This window comes from Balearica regulorum, chromosome 4, assembly GCF_011004875.1.
Source record: "Balearica regulorum gibbericeps isolate bBalReg1 chromosome 4, bBalReg1.pri, whole genome shotgun sequence".
In the NCBI taxonomy this organism is placed as follows: Eukaryota; Metazoa; Chordata; class Aves; order Gruiformes; family Gruidae; genus Balearica; species Balearica regulorum.
This window is the reverse complement of record NC_046187.1, coordinates 53,716,778-53,737,135: the sequence shown is the minus strand read 5'-3', so window position 1 is coordinate 53,737,135 and position 20,358 is coordinate 53,716,778. Positions and strand designations below refer to the sequence as shown.

The 20,358-nt window shown below is 39.0% G+C and overlaps 1 protein-coding gene across 1 annotated transcript in view; it reads right to left on the bottom strand.

Annotated features, from left to right (window-relative positions):
- The window catches only part of CORIN (corin, serine peptidase), a 151,238-nt gene that overhangs the window by 96,570 nt on the left and 34,310 nt on the right, over positions 1–20,358 (bottom strand). The window contains exon 4 of the mRNA XM_075752210.1: positions 230–440. Within this exon, the coding sequence (XP_075608325.1) occupies positions 230–440 (211 nt within the window). The remainder of the gene's footprint in view (positions 1–229; positions 441–20,358) is intronic.

Below are 20,358 nucleotides of genomic sequence, written 5' to 3'. Positions count from 1 at the left end.
CTGACTGCCCTAAATCACAGTTTTATTCCATACAGTGGCAATATTTTTTCTAGGAAAACTCTATTGCAGTTGGCTTATCATGGCAGAAATGTTGTGAACAGCTTTGACAGACAGGAGTCTTGCAATGAGAAGGTCATAGGCTTAGTTTGGATCTTCCCTTGTCTGATTAGACAGAGAGTATTTTACCACAATTGGCTCTAGTCACTAACTGATTTTCATTCCCAAATACCTGTCATCACCGTCACTGATGCATTCAGGAAGAGCAAGACTACAGCCAAACAGCATGATGTGTTGATAGCAGCTGAGACGATTGAGATAACTGAAGAACTTCAGGAACTTTTCCATTTCAATACTTTTGACAATGGAAAGAACTGAAGTTATAGTGGTGTAGTTATATGGCAGCATTTGGCACTGGCTGTTGGTGATATTTATGCAGGCACCTGTGAAATCAAAACAATATATTTAGAACAAAAGTGTCACCATTCAATAATTGGTTCAAAGCATATATTGAATTGACTAGTCAGTACAAAAATATATAAAAGCAATACCTGTACCTCACAGATAAGATGACATTCCATAATGCTATCATAATACTGTCAAAAAAATAAGTATTTAAGAAAAAAAGGAATCTGGAGAAACTTCATAGCTTAGCTTGGAAAACAAAATAAACTCAGATATTTTCATGATCCCCTGACTCTCTACAAAACTGGCCTAGAAATAACACAAAATGATTTTTTTTTTCTGACACAGGTTGGATGAGCAAACCATAAGAATAGCCTGGATACAGACAAATTTGGCTGAAACTAAGAATGGAAGTCATCCAAAAATATTAAGGCTAATTGGGTTCTGCAGCTGCTCTGGTTTAGGTGTTTCCATAAAGTTTCTCTTTTTGTTACCATTCTACTTTGCAGCTGGCTTTCCTGCCAAAATCATCAACTTGCTTACCTATTTTTCCCAAGGTGATGATTTTATCTCCACAGTCTTTGTTCTCTGTCCTACCAACATAGAATTATCTGATTTTACAGGTTGAACACCTACCCTGTCCTAAACTGTTGTCCCACTCTTGACCTACCAAAGCAACCTTTCTCTGCTAATGCCCTGTCATCTGCAGTAGGCTCTCTCAGCTATGCACGATCAGCAGGTTAACTTCCTACATAAAGTTCTTAAGAGTGAGTTTCACAAGCCATACACCAAATTCAGAATTTTCATCAAGAACAAACTATTAAAATCTAATTATTTTTGACAGCTCCCTACTTTGATGAAGGCCTTTCTAGGCCATCCAGTCAGGCTCCAGTAGCATTATTTTCCACACACAGAGCATATCCACATTGTAAAATAAGCAGGGAACTCAGCCCATTCTCAAGACCATACTCTGCCACTAATCACGCTGTAAACAAATCAAACTCATGCTAAGTGACCATCCTAACTCTAGCCTTCTGAAGGGGGAAAACTCTTGAGCATATTCAATCCTTAGCACTCCTGTTCTCATTATCTAAGCAAACTGGACATAGGTAGCACCAAATGGGCTTCTTCCAAGAACTGTGTGGGTCATTTACACCTAACTTTCCAACTTGATAAAAGCTGGGGATGGAAAGTACACAGGATGCAGCTTTAAGGGTTCAGCAAGTCTGTCTCTTCCTCACCTTTCAGTCTAGACACAGTCTTCACTGTCTAAATGCAATAGTGGCAAATTCTGATATCTATAGACTAATACAACCTCACATAAGGGTAGGGAAAACAAAGCATAATGAAGAAAAAATTCATTAGTTCTTTTTCAAATTGCAATGTCTTTGAAGGGATGTACAAAAAACCTGGGTTTCAAATTTTATCTAGACTTGGTAAAAAACAATCCCTAATTTTTCCGGGCCTAATGCGTATACTCAAAGTTACCCCCTTTGTCTTCTCGCTTTCCAGAAGTCTCAACAAAAAAATAAGGAATTGAATCTTGCCCCACTGAAACAACAGCAAGTCTCTCCCCTCATTCTAATCAAGCTAAAACTATGTCTCACCTAAACTGAGACCGGAAGAAAACTCAAAGATTCCCTATTCTGATCATTTACACAAAAGAAGTCCCTCCATTAATTCTTGCATCAAGCCCAATAACTTGTGATAGACAGAACACATCTTTCAGACACACAAGTCTGCTCAGTGCCAAATTGCTCTGTACATAGGCAAACAGTGATACAGACACAATATTCTACAGAGCAAGGAATACCTTATTTTAAAGAACATTAAAAGTAGGAGAAAAGCTATTTAAAATACAAGCAAAAGGGACTGCTTATTTAATTAAGAGTAGGTATTCAAATAAAAAGATTAAAAAGATAAAAATATATTTCAGTAAGGATAACAGTATTATTTTTTTTAATAAACAGAAAATCTGAATAATTACACTTACAAACAGCCACAGATATAAGAAAAGAATAGAGTAAACCTCAAAATGCATAACTATTCTACCAAATTGCTAAGTTCTGCTCCATATGTACAGGCTAAGTGCATTTTATAAACCATGTGGCCCTCCAGTGCCAGAAAGCTAATCTGACTGATGGTATAACATACCAGTACTAAACATGTTACAAACCAAGAAGGAAACAGATCAGAGAAGAAGATAAATGCCGAATACACATAGAAAAGCCTCAACATATTTACTACTTTTCTCCAGTAAAGATTCATTAATTACAGGGAATACAAGGCACATAAACTAGTTTTGGCAGTACCTGGAGGAGGAAGAAAAGAGCAGTGAAAGGGAATAACAACACGTGAAAAAGCTGTTGATCAAAACAGCATGGTTCCTAATTATATGGGTCATTTCTGACATTCATCTAATTTAAGTGTTTTCTGTTTATCACTGGCTATTGCCAGATGCACTGAACTGGTAAAATTGCAACAATTGCAATGCAAGTCTCCAGTTTTATATTCAGTGCTGCTGAAAATAATTTAAACAACACACTTCCCGTTTCCCTCTCTTCTCTTCAGATTGTTCCCAGATTGCACTACCTATGGACTCCATCTGCACAAAGTGAACTGGACTACAGTGAGCTGACTGAAAATAATCACCTACATTCTTTCCCAAAAGACAATGTTTATAGCAGTCCCAAAGAAATGCAACTGGAACTGCAGCATAAGCTTGATTAATCTCTTTAGTTTTAAAATGCTCAACCATCCCTGTAATGATAAGGTCATGGTTCCTCACCCAAAAGTGCTTGTCACTTCTAGATGTTTTTGAGGCCATGCAATGAACTAAGTCTGTACATTTGCCTGCCTGAAAAAAATAGCCTTTCCTCTGCTCTCCTGCCCAACTTTTTAATTTTTTGGTGGGCACAAGATGGAGGAGAGAAAGAGGGAAAAAATAACTATTTCATTTGGATCAGATCATTGGGTTGAATAGCTTTTTGGCAGCAAAAACATTTGTTCTAGGACAAGAAATGTGGCAGTCCAGTGGCAGGAACCAGTGGGTAAGATTAAAGCCTGCTCACAGCAGCTGAAGCAGTGCTTTTGCAGGATGTGTAATCACTGCCCAGAACCATAAAGCACTTTGAAAGGGTTAGGAATATTTGAATTGCACCATCAGACTCCATTCCTGTCTGATGAAAAATGAAAAAACACCTTTACTCTAAAATGGATTAATAAATTCCCCACCTGGAGTACTGCATCCAGCTCTGGGGGCCCAAGTACAGGAGAGACATGGAGCTGTTGGAGCGAGTCCAGAGGAGGGCCACGAAGCTGATCAGAGGGCTGGAGCACCTCTCCTATGAGGACAGGCTGAGAGAGTTGGGGTTGTTCAGCCTGGAGAAAAGGTGGCTCCAGGGAGATCTAAGTGCAGCTTACCAGTTTCTGAAGGGGGCCTACAGGAAAGATGGGGAGGGACTGTTTATGAGGGAGTGTCGTGACAGGACATGGGGTAATGGGTTCAAGCTGAAGGAGGGTCAATTTAGATTAGATGTTAGAAAGAAATTCTTTACTGTGAGAGTGGTGAGGCACTGGAACAGGTTGCCCAGAGAAGCTGTGGATGCCCCATCCCTGGAAGTGTTTAAGACCAGGCTGGATGAGGCTTTGGGCAACGTGGTCTAGTGGAGGGTGTCCCTGCCCGCAGCAGGGGAGTTGGAACTAGATGATCTTTGAGGTCCCTTCCAACCCAAACCATTCTACGATTCTATGAAATTTGGTGCAACTCTGCATTCTGAATGCATCTTTTTTCTAACTTACACTATAAAAACAGATCTGGGATTTTTCCTCCTGGCATCAGCCATTTTAATTGTAATGCAGTTAAAGGATGCCTTCAGTTAAAGCTAATGTGAACTGGCCTAGATCCTAGCTAGGGTATATTTTTACTAGGATTGTCGTAGCAGATGTGCAAAACAAGCCTCTGTCTCAGGTATGCAAAGCATAACATAGCATACAAGAGTGCTTGAGGAAAGTATGCAGCCTGATTTTCACATTCCAGGTCAGGTTTGCTGGGATTATTAGAAAATAATCTTTTTAATCAGAACAATCTTTACAGAACATCTTTAAGTAGCTCATGGAAAATGAAACCATGTTCAATTTGCAGCAGGAATCATCACCCACTTCATTACAGAACTTAGCTTAGTACACTTTCAATACTATGTTGCACATTTGCAGTCCATAAATTCACTGGTAAAGCCTCAGTAAATCCAAGGAAAAATGGCAACTGTCACCTGACTCTTTCATAGCAAAAGCTTTACCAATGTGGAATGAAATCTCATCTTTAATACTAAAATGTCTTGAAAATTTCTAGGAGTCCCATTAAAAAGAGCAAAACCAAACCAAACTCATCCATTCTAACTTTGAAACTTGTCTAATTTGCCTACAGCAGCAATTTGCAGACTTCTTGACATGGGAATGACCTTCAGCAAATTAATTTTTTTCCAATCCCAAGTCGCCATGTTCTCCTGACCTTAAAAGGATCTTGTGACTCTGCTTGATTTCACAATCTAATGTGAGACACATGAAGCTATAGAATGCCTTTTTTACCCCCTCTGTCCTGTTGCTCTTGCACATCCGGATTATCATGGACTTTTGCTCCAGATGAAAGGAGCACGACATTCCACCTACCATCTGGTCTTCTCAGCAAAACTTCTTTCCAATACTCATTACTGTCTTCAAAAATTTTAATACTTCTTTTAATTTACTATGACATCTTGGTAAATTTTTCATTTCAATTAAAACAGAAGATGGACAGATTTTCTTGGTCTCCCTCCAGCTATGAATTTCTCATGTACAGTCCACTTGGGACTGCACATCTGAGACTGCATTTCAGATGTTTTCTCCGTAACTCAGGAAAAGCACCCTAATAAGTGATTTTTCTTCTGACACACTTCAATAGATGCCAGGAACTAGGATCTATCCTTTGGAATCTGCCCAGCAGGGAAATCTACAAACTGTTTTCTCCTTAGTTCAAGTATCAGGAGTTAAAATCAACTGTTTCACAACAAAAGCATAGTCTCTGCAATTTTTTCACATGAATGCTTCCTTGAAAACACGATTTCCACAACTCACGGCTGCCTCTGTTTCCTGACAGGAGGGACAGCTTGGCTGCTGAGCGTGTACGCCAAGTGTCTGTTCCCTTCTAAACACGTTCTCAGGCCCTTCCTTGCATTTTTTCCACACTCCTGGAAAAGCTGCATATTTGTTCTCTTACAGGACACATTATACCATAACAGAAAACACAACCAATCCTTACAGAACAGCACACTGTCATAGTAGTACACTACTGAAGGAAATAAAAAGGATATCTACACATTGTGGAGGAAAAACACCAACTTTTCTACAACTAGGAAGAGCACTAGGTAGGTGCTCTTTTAATCCCTTGGAAAAGTACAGTTAAGTGCAGGATAACAGATCTTAAGAAATTTAAGAAACTAACTATGTGATAAAAGATTAATAAAATCAAAGTAGTAGTGGTGTCATACTCATAAGCTTTTATCACTACAAGAAAAGTAAGATCTGAAGGAAAAGTATTTTTAATTACAACACCTGATACAGATAGAACAAAATATTAGCATTTCTGTCAAACCAAAATTCAGCTGATAAGATTATAATGGTTTATGAGTGTCTTCTGGTCTTGACAGTTCCCCCAATGGCTAAAACATATCACACCACCCTCCAGTCAAAAGCTTTCACTGTATTAACTATTGTTTTGTCTCATGGATATAATTTATTTCTCATAATTAAAATACAAATTAGATATAATTCCTCTTACTTTATTTCCCTAGATTTTGCTTCCTCTTAGATGATTTAGTGAGAGGAAAATTTGGCTGTTTTTCCCAGCTTTCTCAGTACCAGTTGTAGGTGGCAGCAGGGGGCTGCAGGGCAGCCCCTGTGAGGAGAGACCAGGGCTGGCCTGTGCCAGACACAACCAGTTCCAGCTGGCTCCAACGGACCCCATGTAGGGCATGGCTGAGCCCCGCAGTCACAATGGCAGCACCTCAAGGAAAGCGTGTTTAAAAGAGGGCAAAATGCTGCACAGAGGCGAGAGAGTGAGGAAAAGGAAGTGTGAGAAATAATCCCATGAACACCAAGTTGAGAGAAGAAGGAGGGGAGGAGGTGCTTCAGACACTGCAGCAGAGATTCCCGAGAAGCCTGTGGTGGAGCAGGTACCCACTCTGAAGCCTGTGGAGGACTCCACGCCAGAGCAGGTGGGTATGTCCTGAAGGAACCACAGCCTGTGGAAGTCCCATGCTGGAACAGGCTTATCCTGAGGGACGGCCACCCACACAGGAGCTGTTCTGGAAGGACTGCAGCCAGTTCAGGGACCCAACAATGAAGCAGGGGAAAGTGTGAGGAGGAAACAGCAGCAGAGAGGAACTGACTGCAACCCCATTCCCCATCCCCCTGTGCCATTCACAGCCAGGAGGAGGTAGAGGAGATGGGAATAAAGGAGTGAAGTTGAGCCTGGGAAGAAGGGTGTGGTGCAGGAAAGGTGTTTTAGTTCTTGTATTTGTTTCTTACCATCAAATTGGCAATACATTCAATTAATTTTCCCAAGACAAGTCTGTTTTGCACCTGATGGCAATTGATAAGTCATCCCCCTGTCCTTCACTCAATTCAAGAGATTTTTCATCTTGTTTTCTCTCCACGCTGTCCTGTTGAGGAGACGGAGTGAGAGAACAGCTGGGTGGATACCTGGCAGCCTGCCAAGGGCAAACTACCATAGCCTAATAAAAATATTCTTTCTTTTCAAATTCAAGTAACATGAACAAATAATTGAAAACTCTAAATTCTACAAAGGACTCACTCATTGCTCTACTGTCTTTTTAAATCTTTTCTTTAGCTAGCCCAGATCCCACTTAGCCACGTCAGATTTAGATAATTTTTATGTGCTTATCACTGTGTGAAGGTGCCCATGACAGGGAAGATAAACCCCATGCTAACCAAGCAGACCTTGAATAGAGACACTAGACTCAGAGCCATGAGGAAAAATGTCAGTGAAGTTGGGAGAGGAAGCCTGAGAGAAGAGGAAAATTGTAGGTCATCTTTCTGTATGGAAGGCTAGACAGAAGCAAGGAAGAGACAAGGACACATCAAAAATGCAGTAATGGAATTAGGTCCTCTGGATAGTCCCTATAACAGGATAAAATCCTGATAAGTCTCTGTGTCATTGATTATAACAGTATAAATTGGAGGAAGACATGACATAGAAAACCAAAATCAAGCTGTGAAAGGAAATAGCTTTAAAAAAAAATCTTAAGTCTTCAATGCTTTTCAAGTCTGATCAACATCTCGGTATCATTTGTACTATTTCCTTCAGTGTAAAGGTCTCAGTTCTTCAAAAAAGTACTCTGTTGGCTATTGTGTAACTGTTTGTATCAGGACATATTTTAAATCACAGTTTGAAATCAATAAAGAAACTTCACAGACAAATTGGCCATACTACTCAAAATGTACCCGTCAAACTAAGTCACATTTTTCTTCATACTTTCAGGTTGGATCCAGTTTACTTGGCTTTGTTTTTAAATCAGCCAGTTAAATATTTTTTTTTTCATTTCTTTTTCTGCCTTCCCTTAATATTTCCCCTTTAATACTCCTGAAAATGCTTGTCTTTCAGACATCTGTCCTAAATTTGACATTGTAAATAGTGAGACAAAGAATGCGTTTAATTTCTTCAACAATTTCAAGCTTCCATGTCTGAATGATTCTTGCCATCTGTTGGAGACCCCTGCTGTCTTCTCACCAGAATCTCTCTTATGCTGGACGCAGTGGAAATTACTCTTTATATGACTTAACCTCCCAGGTAATTACATTTCCTTTCATTTTCCATCTTTACCTTCCCTTTATTTTCTGTATTACAATGTCAGCTTCACTCTACAATCTCGTCTTGTCAATACAGCTCTTATTTGCAGATAGAGTTTGTATGTCCCTATTTATATGCTTTCTCCCCTATGCAAGACATAACAATCATTACTTATAATGAGTGCACATTACTTTTCAATAATGAGTGCAATTATAATGAGTGCAATTTACCTTTCAACATATCCCACCTTGCTTATGTTTCTTTGTTACTGTCTTCTACTTGGATTTCATCCAACTTTTCTGCAATTAAAGACTTATGGTTTAGATAAGATTTTTAAAATCGTTTACACAAGAATTTTAAAAATACTTATGAGGGTGTAAGCTAGTCAGACAGATACAAATCATTTGTGCCTATTTTAAAATTTATAGTAACTGGAGGTATTTTTTGCATTGCTATCTTAGGCCTAAAGAACCATTACACTTTTATGTCAGTTACCCCTCAGTTCCATTTTTTAATTCATGGAATGCTGAAACACTTAGAATACAAATACTGCAGATGCATTTTTATCTAAATGACATACTAAACAGTTGCTGTAATCAGAGTACCTAGTCATCCTTCCAAAATTAAATCTGTCTAAATGAGAGAATAACATCTGCTTTTTAAGAAGTTCAAAATTATGTATGTTAATGAAAACATTATAAATGAAGAGTGCTCTTAACTTTATTTGCCTATATATTTTGAAGCACTAAACTGAATATTTGAGATGCCATATCAAGATTTAACCTCTTTGGATATCCAAAATGAGACATCCTATTCTGAAAGGTATTCACAATGCACAGTCTTAAATTAAAGCTTCATCTAATTAGAGGTGCACTACTCTAATAAGCATTAGTTAGATGCCTGAAATCAGAGGTCACAGGTTCCAGAGCCTCTCTGGCAGACCGTGGGTAGTTAAGGGCATTCCTAAATTTAGCGTTGTGCTCAAGATCCTGATAATAAACTGCTTAAAACTCTTCATATCATTGCATGTGTGGATAAAAGGTAGCCACAGAATAAATGGACGTTATTTTTCAGAACTACTGAGCACCAACAGACCCCATTCAAATCAACAGGGAAGGTAGGTGCCAACAACTTTTCAAAAAGCACTGACTTTTTCATATTTGGAATTTCAGTCCTGAGGCTAGACAGCTTCTCTACTGAAAGCATCTTTTAAGCATGTGCTGAAGCGCTTTCTGAAAAGGGGTGAATTTAGCATATGCTCAAGTGTTCTAAATAGTTGCCTTCCCTTTTCAAATGTGTCACTCTCTTGACCTCTGTAGCTCCTTAAGATTTAATGTGAGCCAAGACACATTGTCACCATCATATTGGAAAAATAAAAAGCTTGCTAAAGAGACATCTGTAAATGAAGCAAGTTCCAAATTCTTCATGACAAGGAAAATGGTGTGAAAGAAATTAAAGTAACACAATGAATGAAGAACAGCTGAACACCTTTTACTCATCTCTGATTCCTGCTAGGATTCTCTTCAATTGCACATAGTCCTTTTGTATCTATTGAGGTACATTGGCACAAAATGAAAACAATATTTCAAACTTCCACTCAAACTGTTGCCTAAAAAGGAACATCATGTACATAATATATGTCATCTGCCTTTGATTAGCTCAAAACTTCCGTTAGGAAAATAGACACAATTCATTTCTGCAACTGTATTAAATAAGTATTTTAGGATATCTGGATAGGAGTCATTTTAAGAGCAAATCCATGCAGAACCAGAATTTGTACTCAATAAGAAGTTCTAATGGTTCAAAAGCATTTCTTTCTTAAGTTTCAGGCTTTAGAAGTTTTATTAACAGCTTCTGTGTAATCAGTGCATTTGGTGCTTCCATCCTGATGTACAGCAACACAAGTATGTAAACTTGTGTATAGGACAAATAATACAAATGCAGTTAAGAAATGCTTTTTTAGACCAGAAGTTCTCAAGCATTTTCATAATAGAGGCCACATCTTTATGGATTATCACACACACCTCCTTTCCTGCCAGCTGTTATTTCTCATGCCATATCACAATTTTGTAACATCCATAAGGCAGTTACAGCAGTTGCTTTCTTCCTGCTAAAACAATGTACTTGGGGATTATGTCACTGTGATGGTTTACTTTTACAATCTCACTCCAGCTATTTACCAAATAGCCCAAAGGTTTCTTCACTGATGTAAACTGGAGAACATTTTCCATTGTCGTACAACTAAAATCAAGGTCCTCTTGCATGACTAAAGCATTCCTTTATTATATATGGTTTTTTTCTTAAAAAGTAGCATAAAAAGCTATAGTTTCAAGATTTAAATTAATCTCTTATTTTTTAAAGATGGAGATTTACTGAGGAGTAAATTATTCTACAGCTATCTTTCTCTAACCTGATGCCAACTACTACCACACGGGTTATTTGCCAAAAGAAGTCACAGTTTGTTGCTGTCTCCCACTTATATCTGCTCTCCATTAAAGAAATGCTAAAACTATAGGGGCTTGATTTATCACAATCAAATAAGAGAGACAGATTCTCCCGATCTTAGGTTGTTACGGTGATTTAATTGGTCACTCTAATGAGCAAGTCAACAGAATTTACTGTGGATGGAGAAAATATTCTAGAGCCATGTGAGATTGCTTAGAACCTTAATCATGCTTCATGACCCATCCATTTTGACTCTTTATTCACTAGATCACCAAAACTCAACTATTCACAAATTTATTCCCACAGTGCATACATTCCATGGTCTGGATGTAGCTATATTGATAAATTGTCCCTTTTACACCATAGCAAAATGGTTAGGTCATTTATCTTCTAAAACATGAAGATTTGTCAAAAGATTGCACAAATTTAATTTTAGCAAACTTTTTTTGCTATAAAACACGTTAGATGTCACGAAGAAGAGAGCACTTTCAATATTTTGAAACAAGGTCTTGTCAGCGAGGGCTCACGCTGAAACAGCCTTATCCTAAGGGACTGCAGCCCATAAAGAGGACCCACACGGGAGCTGTTCTGGATAGACTGCAGCCAGTGGGAGGGATCCCAGGCTGGGGCAGGGAAGAGGCTTTAGGAGGAAGAAGCAGCAGAGAGGAACTGTTATGGACTGACAACAATCCCCATCCCCACAGTGCCGCTCACAGCAGGGAGGAAGTAGAGGAGTTGGGAATGAAGTTGAGCCTGGGAAGAACAACAAGGTGGGGGGAAGGTGGTTTAGTTTTTGTCTTTGTTTCTCATCATCCAAATCTATTTTAAATACATTCAATTAATTTTCCCCAAGTCGAGTCTGTTTTGCCTGATATGGTAAATCTCCCTGTCTTTTCCTCAGCCCGTGAGATTTCCATCTTATTCTCTCCCTCTGTCTTGTTGAAGGAGAGGAATTAGAGACCAGCTGGGTGGGCATGTGGCAGCCAGCCAAGATCAATCCACAACAACATTGTCTAGTTAGCTTAAGTATCTACTTTGAGAATAAAAGGGTTTGTGTCATGATAAGACCATATGTAAGTAGAATTAACATGTGAAACTAGTTACTGTCCAGAAATTATGTACAGGTAGTAGAAAGTGCTAGATAACTTAGTTTTGAAGATTTTTTTGTCACTGGCAGGTAAGTAAATCCTCCAAATCTGTGCTGAAGTGTACCAAAGCTTTAATGTGTATGATATAAGAGCACAGAAAAAGACAGAACAAGCTGGGTCATCCTATTTATATTTAGAAAGTATGTTCATCATTCAAGGGCTGGGACAGTTCAAGACATCTTTAGAGCTACTAGGTTTGTAAGATCTTTAGCTCAAAATGAGATAACTCCTTTTTAAACTGCTGAAAGAAGACATTATTTGCCTATTTGCATGTAAATTGGGGTTGCTAAATAGTTGTGTTGGGTTTGACTCCCTTAAAAATGCTAAAAATGCCACAACAAAGACTGATAACATACACTTTGAGTTCCTGATGCCTCTGAAAATTAAAATCAAAGTCTAGCTAAATGAGCTTGTTTAGCACATCTTTTCTAGACTTGCTTCTGTAAGAACTAACCTATGGTTAATTCCAGTTTGGCATTCAAAGCATTTTGCTTTGAGTCACCTATTGAAAACTAAATTTCAAACAAAAAAAAAAAAAAAAAAAGAAATCCACAAATTTTCTAACATCCACACTGATTTTATCTAAAGGAACCTTTTGCCTTTCTAGAACTGCCAAAACCAAAATAGATTAATTCCCAGCTAGTGTAGGAACAGGTTCATCAGTGATAGAATCATCACTTCCATAACACTTCTCATTTCCTTTGCAACTGACAAACTATTTAGTTGTACCATGGAAATAGAAAGCTCATACCTAAAAGTATCCATTAAACATTCAGGAAGTGAAGGAAAAGACAATGGGAATACTTAACTATACACTCTGTTGTAAAAATGCAAACAACTGTCAACAGCTGGGTCACCATTTCCAACAGTCTCTCTTGACAAGACCAAAATGTCATTGAGGACCTGACAAATATTTCTGTCTCAAGACTGCTACCACAGTCAATAAATTTTTGGTAAACACTTTGTCTGTAGCCAATGCAAAAGAAAAAGTGTGTACAAACAGCAATACCTCCAGCACCAAAATGCAAAAATGACGAAGGGATGGAAAGCAATATAAGAAGAAACTTCCCTTCAATTTGTGAAAAATAAAAAGTTCTCCTTTGCTAGAACCAAGATCCTCTACAGTACATTGCAAAATGGAAACAAGGATTAAGAAGCACTTAAGTAAAAGCACTAATAGCGTTTGTTTTAGGAGATTATGGACATAAATGATCCTTCAGATTTTGGGAAATCTGGTTTATCAGAAGCACTTTACATATTAAATGTAATGTCTTGATCCCTAAAGAAGGGCTTAACAGGAATGCCTTTATGCAGCTTCAATACAGCACAAAGACATAACCTCAGGAGGAATAGTATCAAGTTTGTTACATTTACACATGGGTAGACATTTGACAAACTCGTGTTTCACGCTCATGTTTCAGTAACAGCCATGGTAGCCTAAAGAGATAAGCAATGCACTGTCCAGTAAGTTTCTAAGAAAAGTCATGACCTTTTGTTAGGTCAGAACAACATTTCACAAGACAATTGAACCGATGAAGTGGCGCAATACTGCTTCCTCTCAACAATACGCCCTTGCCATTTCCTTTAAAAAACTTCGGTGCCAAACCAGCCAAGAGCTGACTTAGCCAGTGTCAGAGCCAAGTCAGCTCATCAAGGAGACAGCAAATACCAGCGCATAAAAAGCAGCGTACAGCACTGTACGTCTCTGAGCAAAAGGAATGGGGACACCTCAGCCCCGCTAACCTCTAAAATGAAGCCCAGATGACTTCTAAGAGCTTATGTGGGGAAGAGAAAAACAAGCTTTTGAACAGCAAACCCCATCTGCAGATCTGAAATAGAAGTCAGACTGCAAGACTAGCTGAAAACAATTGCTCTGCATTTAACTTCGTTCAGCTAATGAATTATACAATTTGAAAGCAGTGAGTGATTCTCAGCTCCCCCTTGTGCTCCACAGGTACCAAAGGGAGAGGTGATAAGGCTACTGACCACCTGCAGTAGAGACAAAAACAATTCATTATCTCCCAGGTCACAGAGAGGGGAATAGCCATGGGGGAAATACATTTTAGATGAGAGTTGAAGCAGTATCATAAATATTTTTAAGGCAATCTGTACCAGCTGCTGTACAGTGGAACACCACATCCAGTCTGCACCAGGCACTTCTCGCTTAGAGCCAAATGTAGTCATAAATTTTAACTCCATTATTCTCCTGACCAAAGAATATTGCAGAAGGCTGAACTCTTCATCAAGCCACCTCATTTTTTGGAGCCCCACTTCTTTCACCAAGGGGCTTCCAGATGCTGCCGTTCTTGGCTGAGGCCCATACTTGCTTCTGTAATCCCTTGGGCAGGCCCAGCTGAGAGCAGGTAAGCTCCTTAGCCAAAGCTGAGGCTAAACGCCTACCCTATATTCCAGCTCTGGTACGCTGATTAGTCATTTCCTAATTACAGAATTCTTTAGTCAAATTGGAGACATATTCTAAGAACCTACCATTAAATAAACAAAAGGCACAAAGTGAAATTAATTTTAGGATTAGATCTATCATCAGAGACTATTTTCCATGGCATACTAGGTTTGACAGGATTTTGCTATTTTTTTGAAACATGCATAATTTTAGTACTCTTGATAGCCTTTGTTAAAAAAAAATTGGGATGAAAAAATTGTAGCTTCCACAGGACCCAGACAGGCATCCAGATGTTTTTGGTTGTTTCTTTTTCTTTTTTTTTTTAAACAAATGTGTTTTCAATAAGCGAAAATGAATGCTAGTTTGATTGACAACATTTAATTATGCACCAATACTGGTATGTTCAAAACAAAACACTACAGTGCTTTGTAAAAGATTTACAATAGTTGACATACTCAACAGGCTATGAGTAGGTCAGCATAGAAATAGGCTGTGCCTGAGCTGTCTCAGTTGTTTCTGGTTAATTATCCTTCTAGAATAGTCAAATTACTCTTCTGATGTGGTCAGTAAGAAATTAGGATCCTTTTTTCCAAGTATATCTCACAATGATAACTTATGCCCACCTCACTTTCAGACAAAATTAACACAGCAAACCCCCACCCCCCCACCCCCCCCGTGAAATCTGTCCAGAAAGTAAGAGCAGAAGACAGCACCACACTAGCTAAGCAGAACACTGCAAGTAGATGAAATGTATGCTTTGCATACTGCAGTTTCCTGCTCGGCAGTTTGCAGGTGAAGCTTAAGATCTGGGTGCTGAACTTTAAAGCCCTGGCTAACTAAGGACTGATCAGTCTAACAAATTATTGTTTTCCCTATGGAAAATTCCCACAACTATGTTTTTCAGAAGTATGAATGTGCTTGTTTCATTACAGTACAGATAGTCATTGTCTATAAAAGAACATTTGTGTTAGCCAGAAGTACTGCAGCCTAGATCTTCTGAGTTTGATAGGACATTTAGCAAAGTAAAAGTTGCAAAACATGATATACAACTTCCTGGGCCCTTTCTTTATTCTGAGGGGCTGCTACTGACTCTCCTGTCTATATCAGTGGAATTTTCTTCTGAGCATCATGTTTTTAAAATATTCAGTGGTGGCCTAATACTGTTTCTACCACTAGAGTCTGAATACTTCTGTTCACAGACAAGCCTAGCTATCTACATTATTGGAGTTATTCCTTAGAATTCCAGTTACACTATTTGATTGTTGTGTGAACAAAGAATGTTGACAAACTTTCACAGCCTGAGCAATCAGAGATCAACTACCCCTCCTTTTTTTTTTTTTTTAGTGTGTAAAAGGATTAGGCAGGTGTTTAAGAGCTTAACATAACTATGATGAAGTTTTCTATAACTGTATGCCTTTTCAGGTTGCATTTAAATCTTATGAACATGATGCTTGCAAGTTGCTTGTGCAAACTGCGATTTTTAAATCCTTGTGCTTCAATTGCTCTTCTCAGAATGGAAAGTCTATTTATTTCTTTCACATAATTCCATTAAAAAAATACAGATAGCTTCCCTCAATATTCTGTTTTGTAGCTTATTGTTTAATTGCCTATGGTAGTTACACAGAAAGAAACGACAAGTTTCCCCATGAAAATTAGGTCAAAATTATCTCAAATGCTGTTAAACAAGCTGTAATGTTAAATCTTTTTCACCCATGCAAAATGCTCATGTTCTACTCCTTATGTGCAAATATTTTATACCTTACAATCATAGAAATACTGGTTGAAACAGTCCTCTGGAGGTCCCTAGCCAACCTGCTGCTCCAAGTGAGATTGCCACCAGCACATCATCATCCATGACTTTGGCTGAGTCTTGGAAACACCTAAGGATAGGGATCCCACAGCCTCTGTGGGCAACGAGTTCTACTGCTGCACTAACCATCCGGTGAAAAAGCTTTTCCTAATTTCTAGTCTGAACTTCTGCCTTTTTATTTCATTGAAGAGCATCATTAGGATTTTTTAAATTATCAGTCATAATAAAGGTGAGAAAGATTTTGTATATGGATTAGTAGCTAAATTAATCTTTAACAATACTGGGCAATTTATCGCTTTCTCAAATTCCCATCCCCAAAACAATTTCAAATCATGGTACTTGTTACATTGTTCTTTCACATGATTGCAAAAGATGCAAGTGATTGTAAATCACTTCCTGTTTTATCAATACTTTGACCTTTCAGTTTTTGGACAAGAGTTTAGATCTTACCATTTTATATTAATGATGGCTCTATACCCACACCTGGCTGCACTCATCTATTATAATTCATAACAGACTGTGCAGAAGCATAAAGCAGATCAACTTTAATCAAACATAAAATCACATCCTGCTACCAGATGTAAGGTGTACCTTCGGAAACAAAGTGATATCAATCATAACATAGAACAAAACATGTGTTAACATCTTTTTGTTGAAATAACCACCCAAATAATTTTTAAAATAGTTTCAGAGAAGCTGATGGGTCTGAAAAGGAAGTCAGTGGCTGCAATTCTCAGCCAACTATCTTAAGATAGGCCTTGTTTCATTGTTCCCGTCCTTGAAAGCTTCATGCTGGGCTGTGCATATGACTTCTTGCTTAGCCTCTTGGTCAGTTCATGGTTCAATTTGGGCACAAACATCTGTTTAAGCTACAAACAATAAAGTGTAAAAAAACCATAATGGATGCATAAAAGGCATAAAGCTGAAAAGACTTCTTTAAAGTTTTAAAGGTATACACATCCATAACTCCAGAAGCACACATGTCATTTAAAAGTTAGAACAAAGCTGACTTTGTAGTTATTTCCAAGGAGGGAATCTCCCACTCTAAAGTAAACCATGCTGCTGAAAGGCCAAAGAGCAAAGATACATGGAATTGCAAGAGGGGTGTGATACTTATTCATAGTACTTATTACAGTATTAATCCCAACAGATACTTGAGGTCTGCTAGATATACAGAACATTGTTTCATCAGACTGCATTTGGACAGATGATAATCTACAAACAAAATAGTTGCAATAAAGAGGCATAAATTTAATAAACGGAACTGAAATCACAAGCTTAGCTAAAGGTAAATGTATGAAAATGTTAGCAACCTCATTATAATTCTTACGCAAGCATGTGAAGTTTTTGGCAAACTTACAGTTACCCCAGAGCAGCAATGCACCACGTGATAAAAGCTAGTAAGTTTTTTCTTCCTTATAAACATAAGTTGTAATGAAAAATCTCTCTATATTCTATATAAAGAGTAATGACTTTTAAGAATCTTTTGGGTTCTAGTTAATACATCTCATGTGTCAGAAACTTAGTGGTTTCCTTGCCAAGCTATGCACATGCCCCCATATGAAACAGCAATGGTGGAATAGGCAAAACGATGAAAACCAGGTTCTTGCTATCGAATTTAGTGAAAATTCACCATTTGTTTTTCTTGTAAGTCACTAATTTTGCCATGTCAACTGCAAATTTAATTATAAATTTCTGCTAGACAAGAAAACCTGAATGGCTCTAGTGATTATTTTGACTTGTAAAAAAATGTATTTTTTAATGAGGACTGCATTGCCAAAATTTTAGGGCAGCTTTTTTCACTTTCTTTAATTTTGAGAGAAAATATTGGTATAGGTAAGATAAAGAAACAGAAGCTACTGCTGGAAGAGAAAACACTCTCAAGCATGAACTCAAGCACGAACAAAATTACCATATCAGTCTACTCATGCTTGCATTTGCATGAAAAAACCCACAGATGAGTGGCTAAACTCCTGGCCTGGGATTTAGGAGACCACTGGTTATGCTCTTCTATGCCGATCTGAAAAATCAAAGCCATTTTCCCTTCAGGAAAAAATCATATTTTAACATTTTGAAAAAATTTGGGTTTTTTTGAGGACAAGAATACCCCTAAAGATCTACCATGGGTCTATTGCTGCTATTACTCCCTATATAATTGGGTCTATTCCAACTTGTACAAGTAATTAAACATAAATTGAGCTAGAAGACAAAGTGATTTATTAGATCACTGATTGAGATGCTGCAGATTAGGGAGATGCAAGCCTGTGGTCTGATTTGAGATGCAGTCACTGGATACCTTAGCTTCAGTAGGAAAAAAAAATGTCTTCAGGATGAGCAGCACATGGCAGGGAGAGACGCAGGGAATTTCTTCTTTCTGTGCCATGTGTGCCATATCCTGTCCAGCTATCCCCACAGTGGTTCTCATACTGCTTTTTTCTACCAAACAGAAAGCTGGGCCAGACTAGTTCTCTGTAGATTGTAGTAGTGGCAGAATACCAAATACAAAAAGTAAAGAAATGTTGGGTAGAGACAAAGAGATTTATTTCACATATAAAGTAAACATAGGACTAGGATAACCTCTAGACTGAGCAGGGGACTGCAAATAAATTAAATTGCTGAGTTTCAAAGATGGGCATGACTTGTGAAAAGACCTAAGGGTCCTCTGCATAAGAATTACATTTCTTATTTAGGAGCAAAAGATGCAAGCAAGCAAACATAAATACTATGCTTTTTGAAACACTTAACAAGTCCTCCGATACAGTGAGTCGCTTTTGTGAACGCACTTTTCCACTTCATTTTTCCAAGCAACTGTTTAGAGATGGGTGGTTTTTTCAGCCTCCTGCACACTTGTGCAAGCACGGAGAGGAGCTGCACAGGAACCACATCCACGTTCATTTTGGATGCGTGCCTCTTCCTAGCACTCTGTCAAGTACAGAGCTGGAAAAAGCACGTCCCTTATTTCCATCCACCTTGCTCTTTACTCAGTTCATTTCCTAATGAAAGGTCTCCCTAGACTCCGCATTATACCTGGAGTCGCAGCGGGGCTGCTCCGCAGATGGAAGCCTCTGCTGACCACCTCTGCTACCAGCAGCGCCACCTCCCGCTCACACACGGGAGTACCTCCCTCTCCTCCGCAGATGAGGCGAGATGCAGATGCGGCCTGCGCCGGTGTTCCGCGCCCCGGGTGCCCCCCTCCTCCCCGGGAGCGCCCGCGGGGCCCGGGGCCGCGCCGGGGCCGCCGGCAGCAGCAGCAGCAGCAGCGCCCTCTCGTGGCCGAAGCGCAGCACCCGAGGCGGCGGCGGCGCGGCTGGGAAGGCGGGACTGCAGCCGGCCTTGCTTAGCGGCAACCGCAAGTCTCGGGAACGGTTTCGGGCACCATAGAGACCCGCTGCGGCTTCTGGGGCTGTGCTGCGAAACGGGCCTTCCTCTCTCGGCTCCTCACAGTGTTAGAGCCTGCTGGGGAGGGGTGTGATGCCAAGCACAGAAAGGTACGGCAGAAGATCAAGCTTGGGCACATTACTTTTCATGTACATTTAGGATGTTAAATTTCATGTTAAGATTTAGGATCTGAACACTGTCACAGTTCTCCACTGAAACTTTTTTTTTTTTTTTTTTGTGAAATGGCAGAGGAGTTACGGGACTGTCTGCTAGGAGAGAAGTATGAGAGACTTGGCACAGAAAAAAAGAGATATTAAATATACGAACGCATAAACATCAGTGAGTGGAAGAAACAAAATCAGACACTAATACCTCTTGTCCCGGTACATATTCCATTAGTTTATAGGATGTTTTTCTAGGAAGAATGTCAACCCTAGCTGTCCTTCTTCCTGTCTCCCCAAATGAGCAGTATTACAAAACAGGGACTCTGCTTCATTTGAAATGAAAACATCCCGCTCAGTCTCATACACTTGAGATCCCTCCTGGTCAGTCTCTCACTTTACTGCCTAAATGCAGCCTACTTTTGTTTCAAAGAGAAAAAAGTACCAATAAAATTGTACTGATACTTATCTTGGAAAAACATCCTTTTTTCTTTAAGTTAATTACTATTTGGTATGTGGTTCTTTTTCTGTTAAGCATTGACTTCTACATTTCGTGAATGTACAGTACTGAACCTATTGGTTCACCTAAGACTCCCTTCCTGATGTTTTTGCTATCAGAAAACTCTCCAATGAACCAACCTAGTGACTTAGGACCATGGCCCATGCCTTCAGAAGACATTTAAACACGAACTCAAACAAACTCAAATCCCTCAACAGGAAAAACGTATTCCTCCACTTGCCTTCCAACGGAGAGGTAACACAGGATA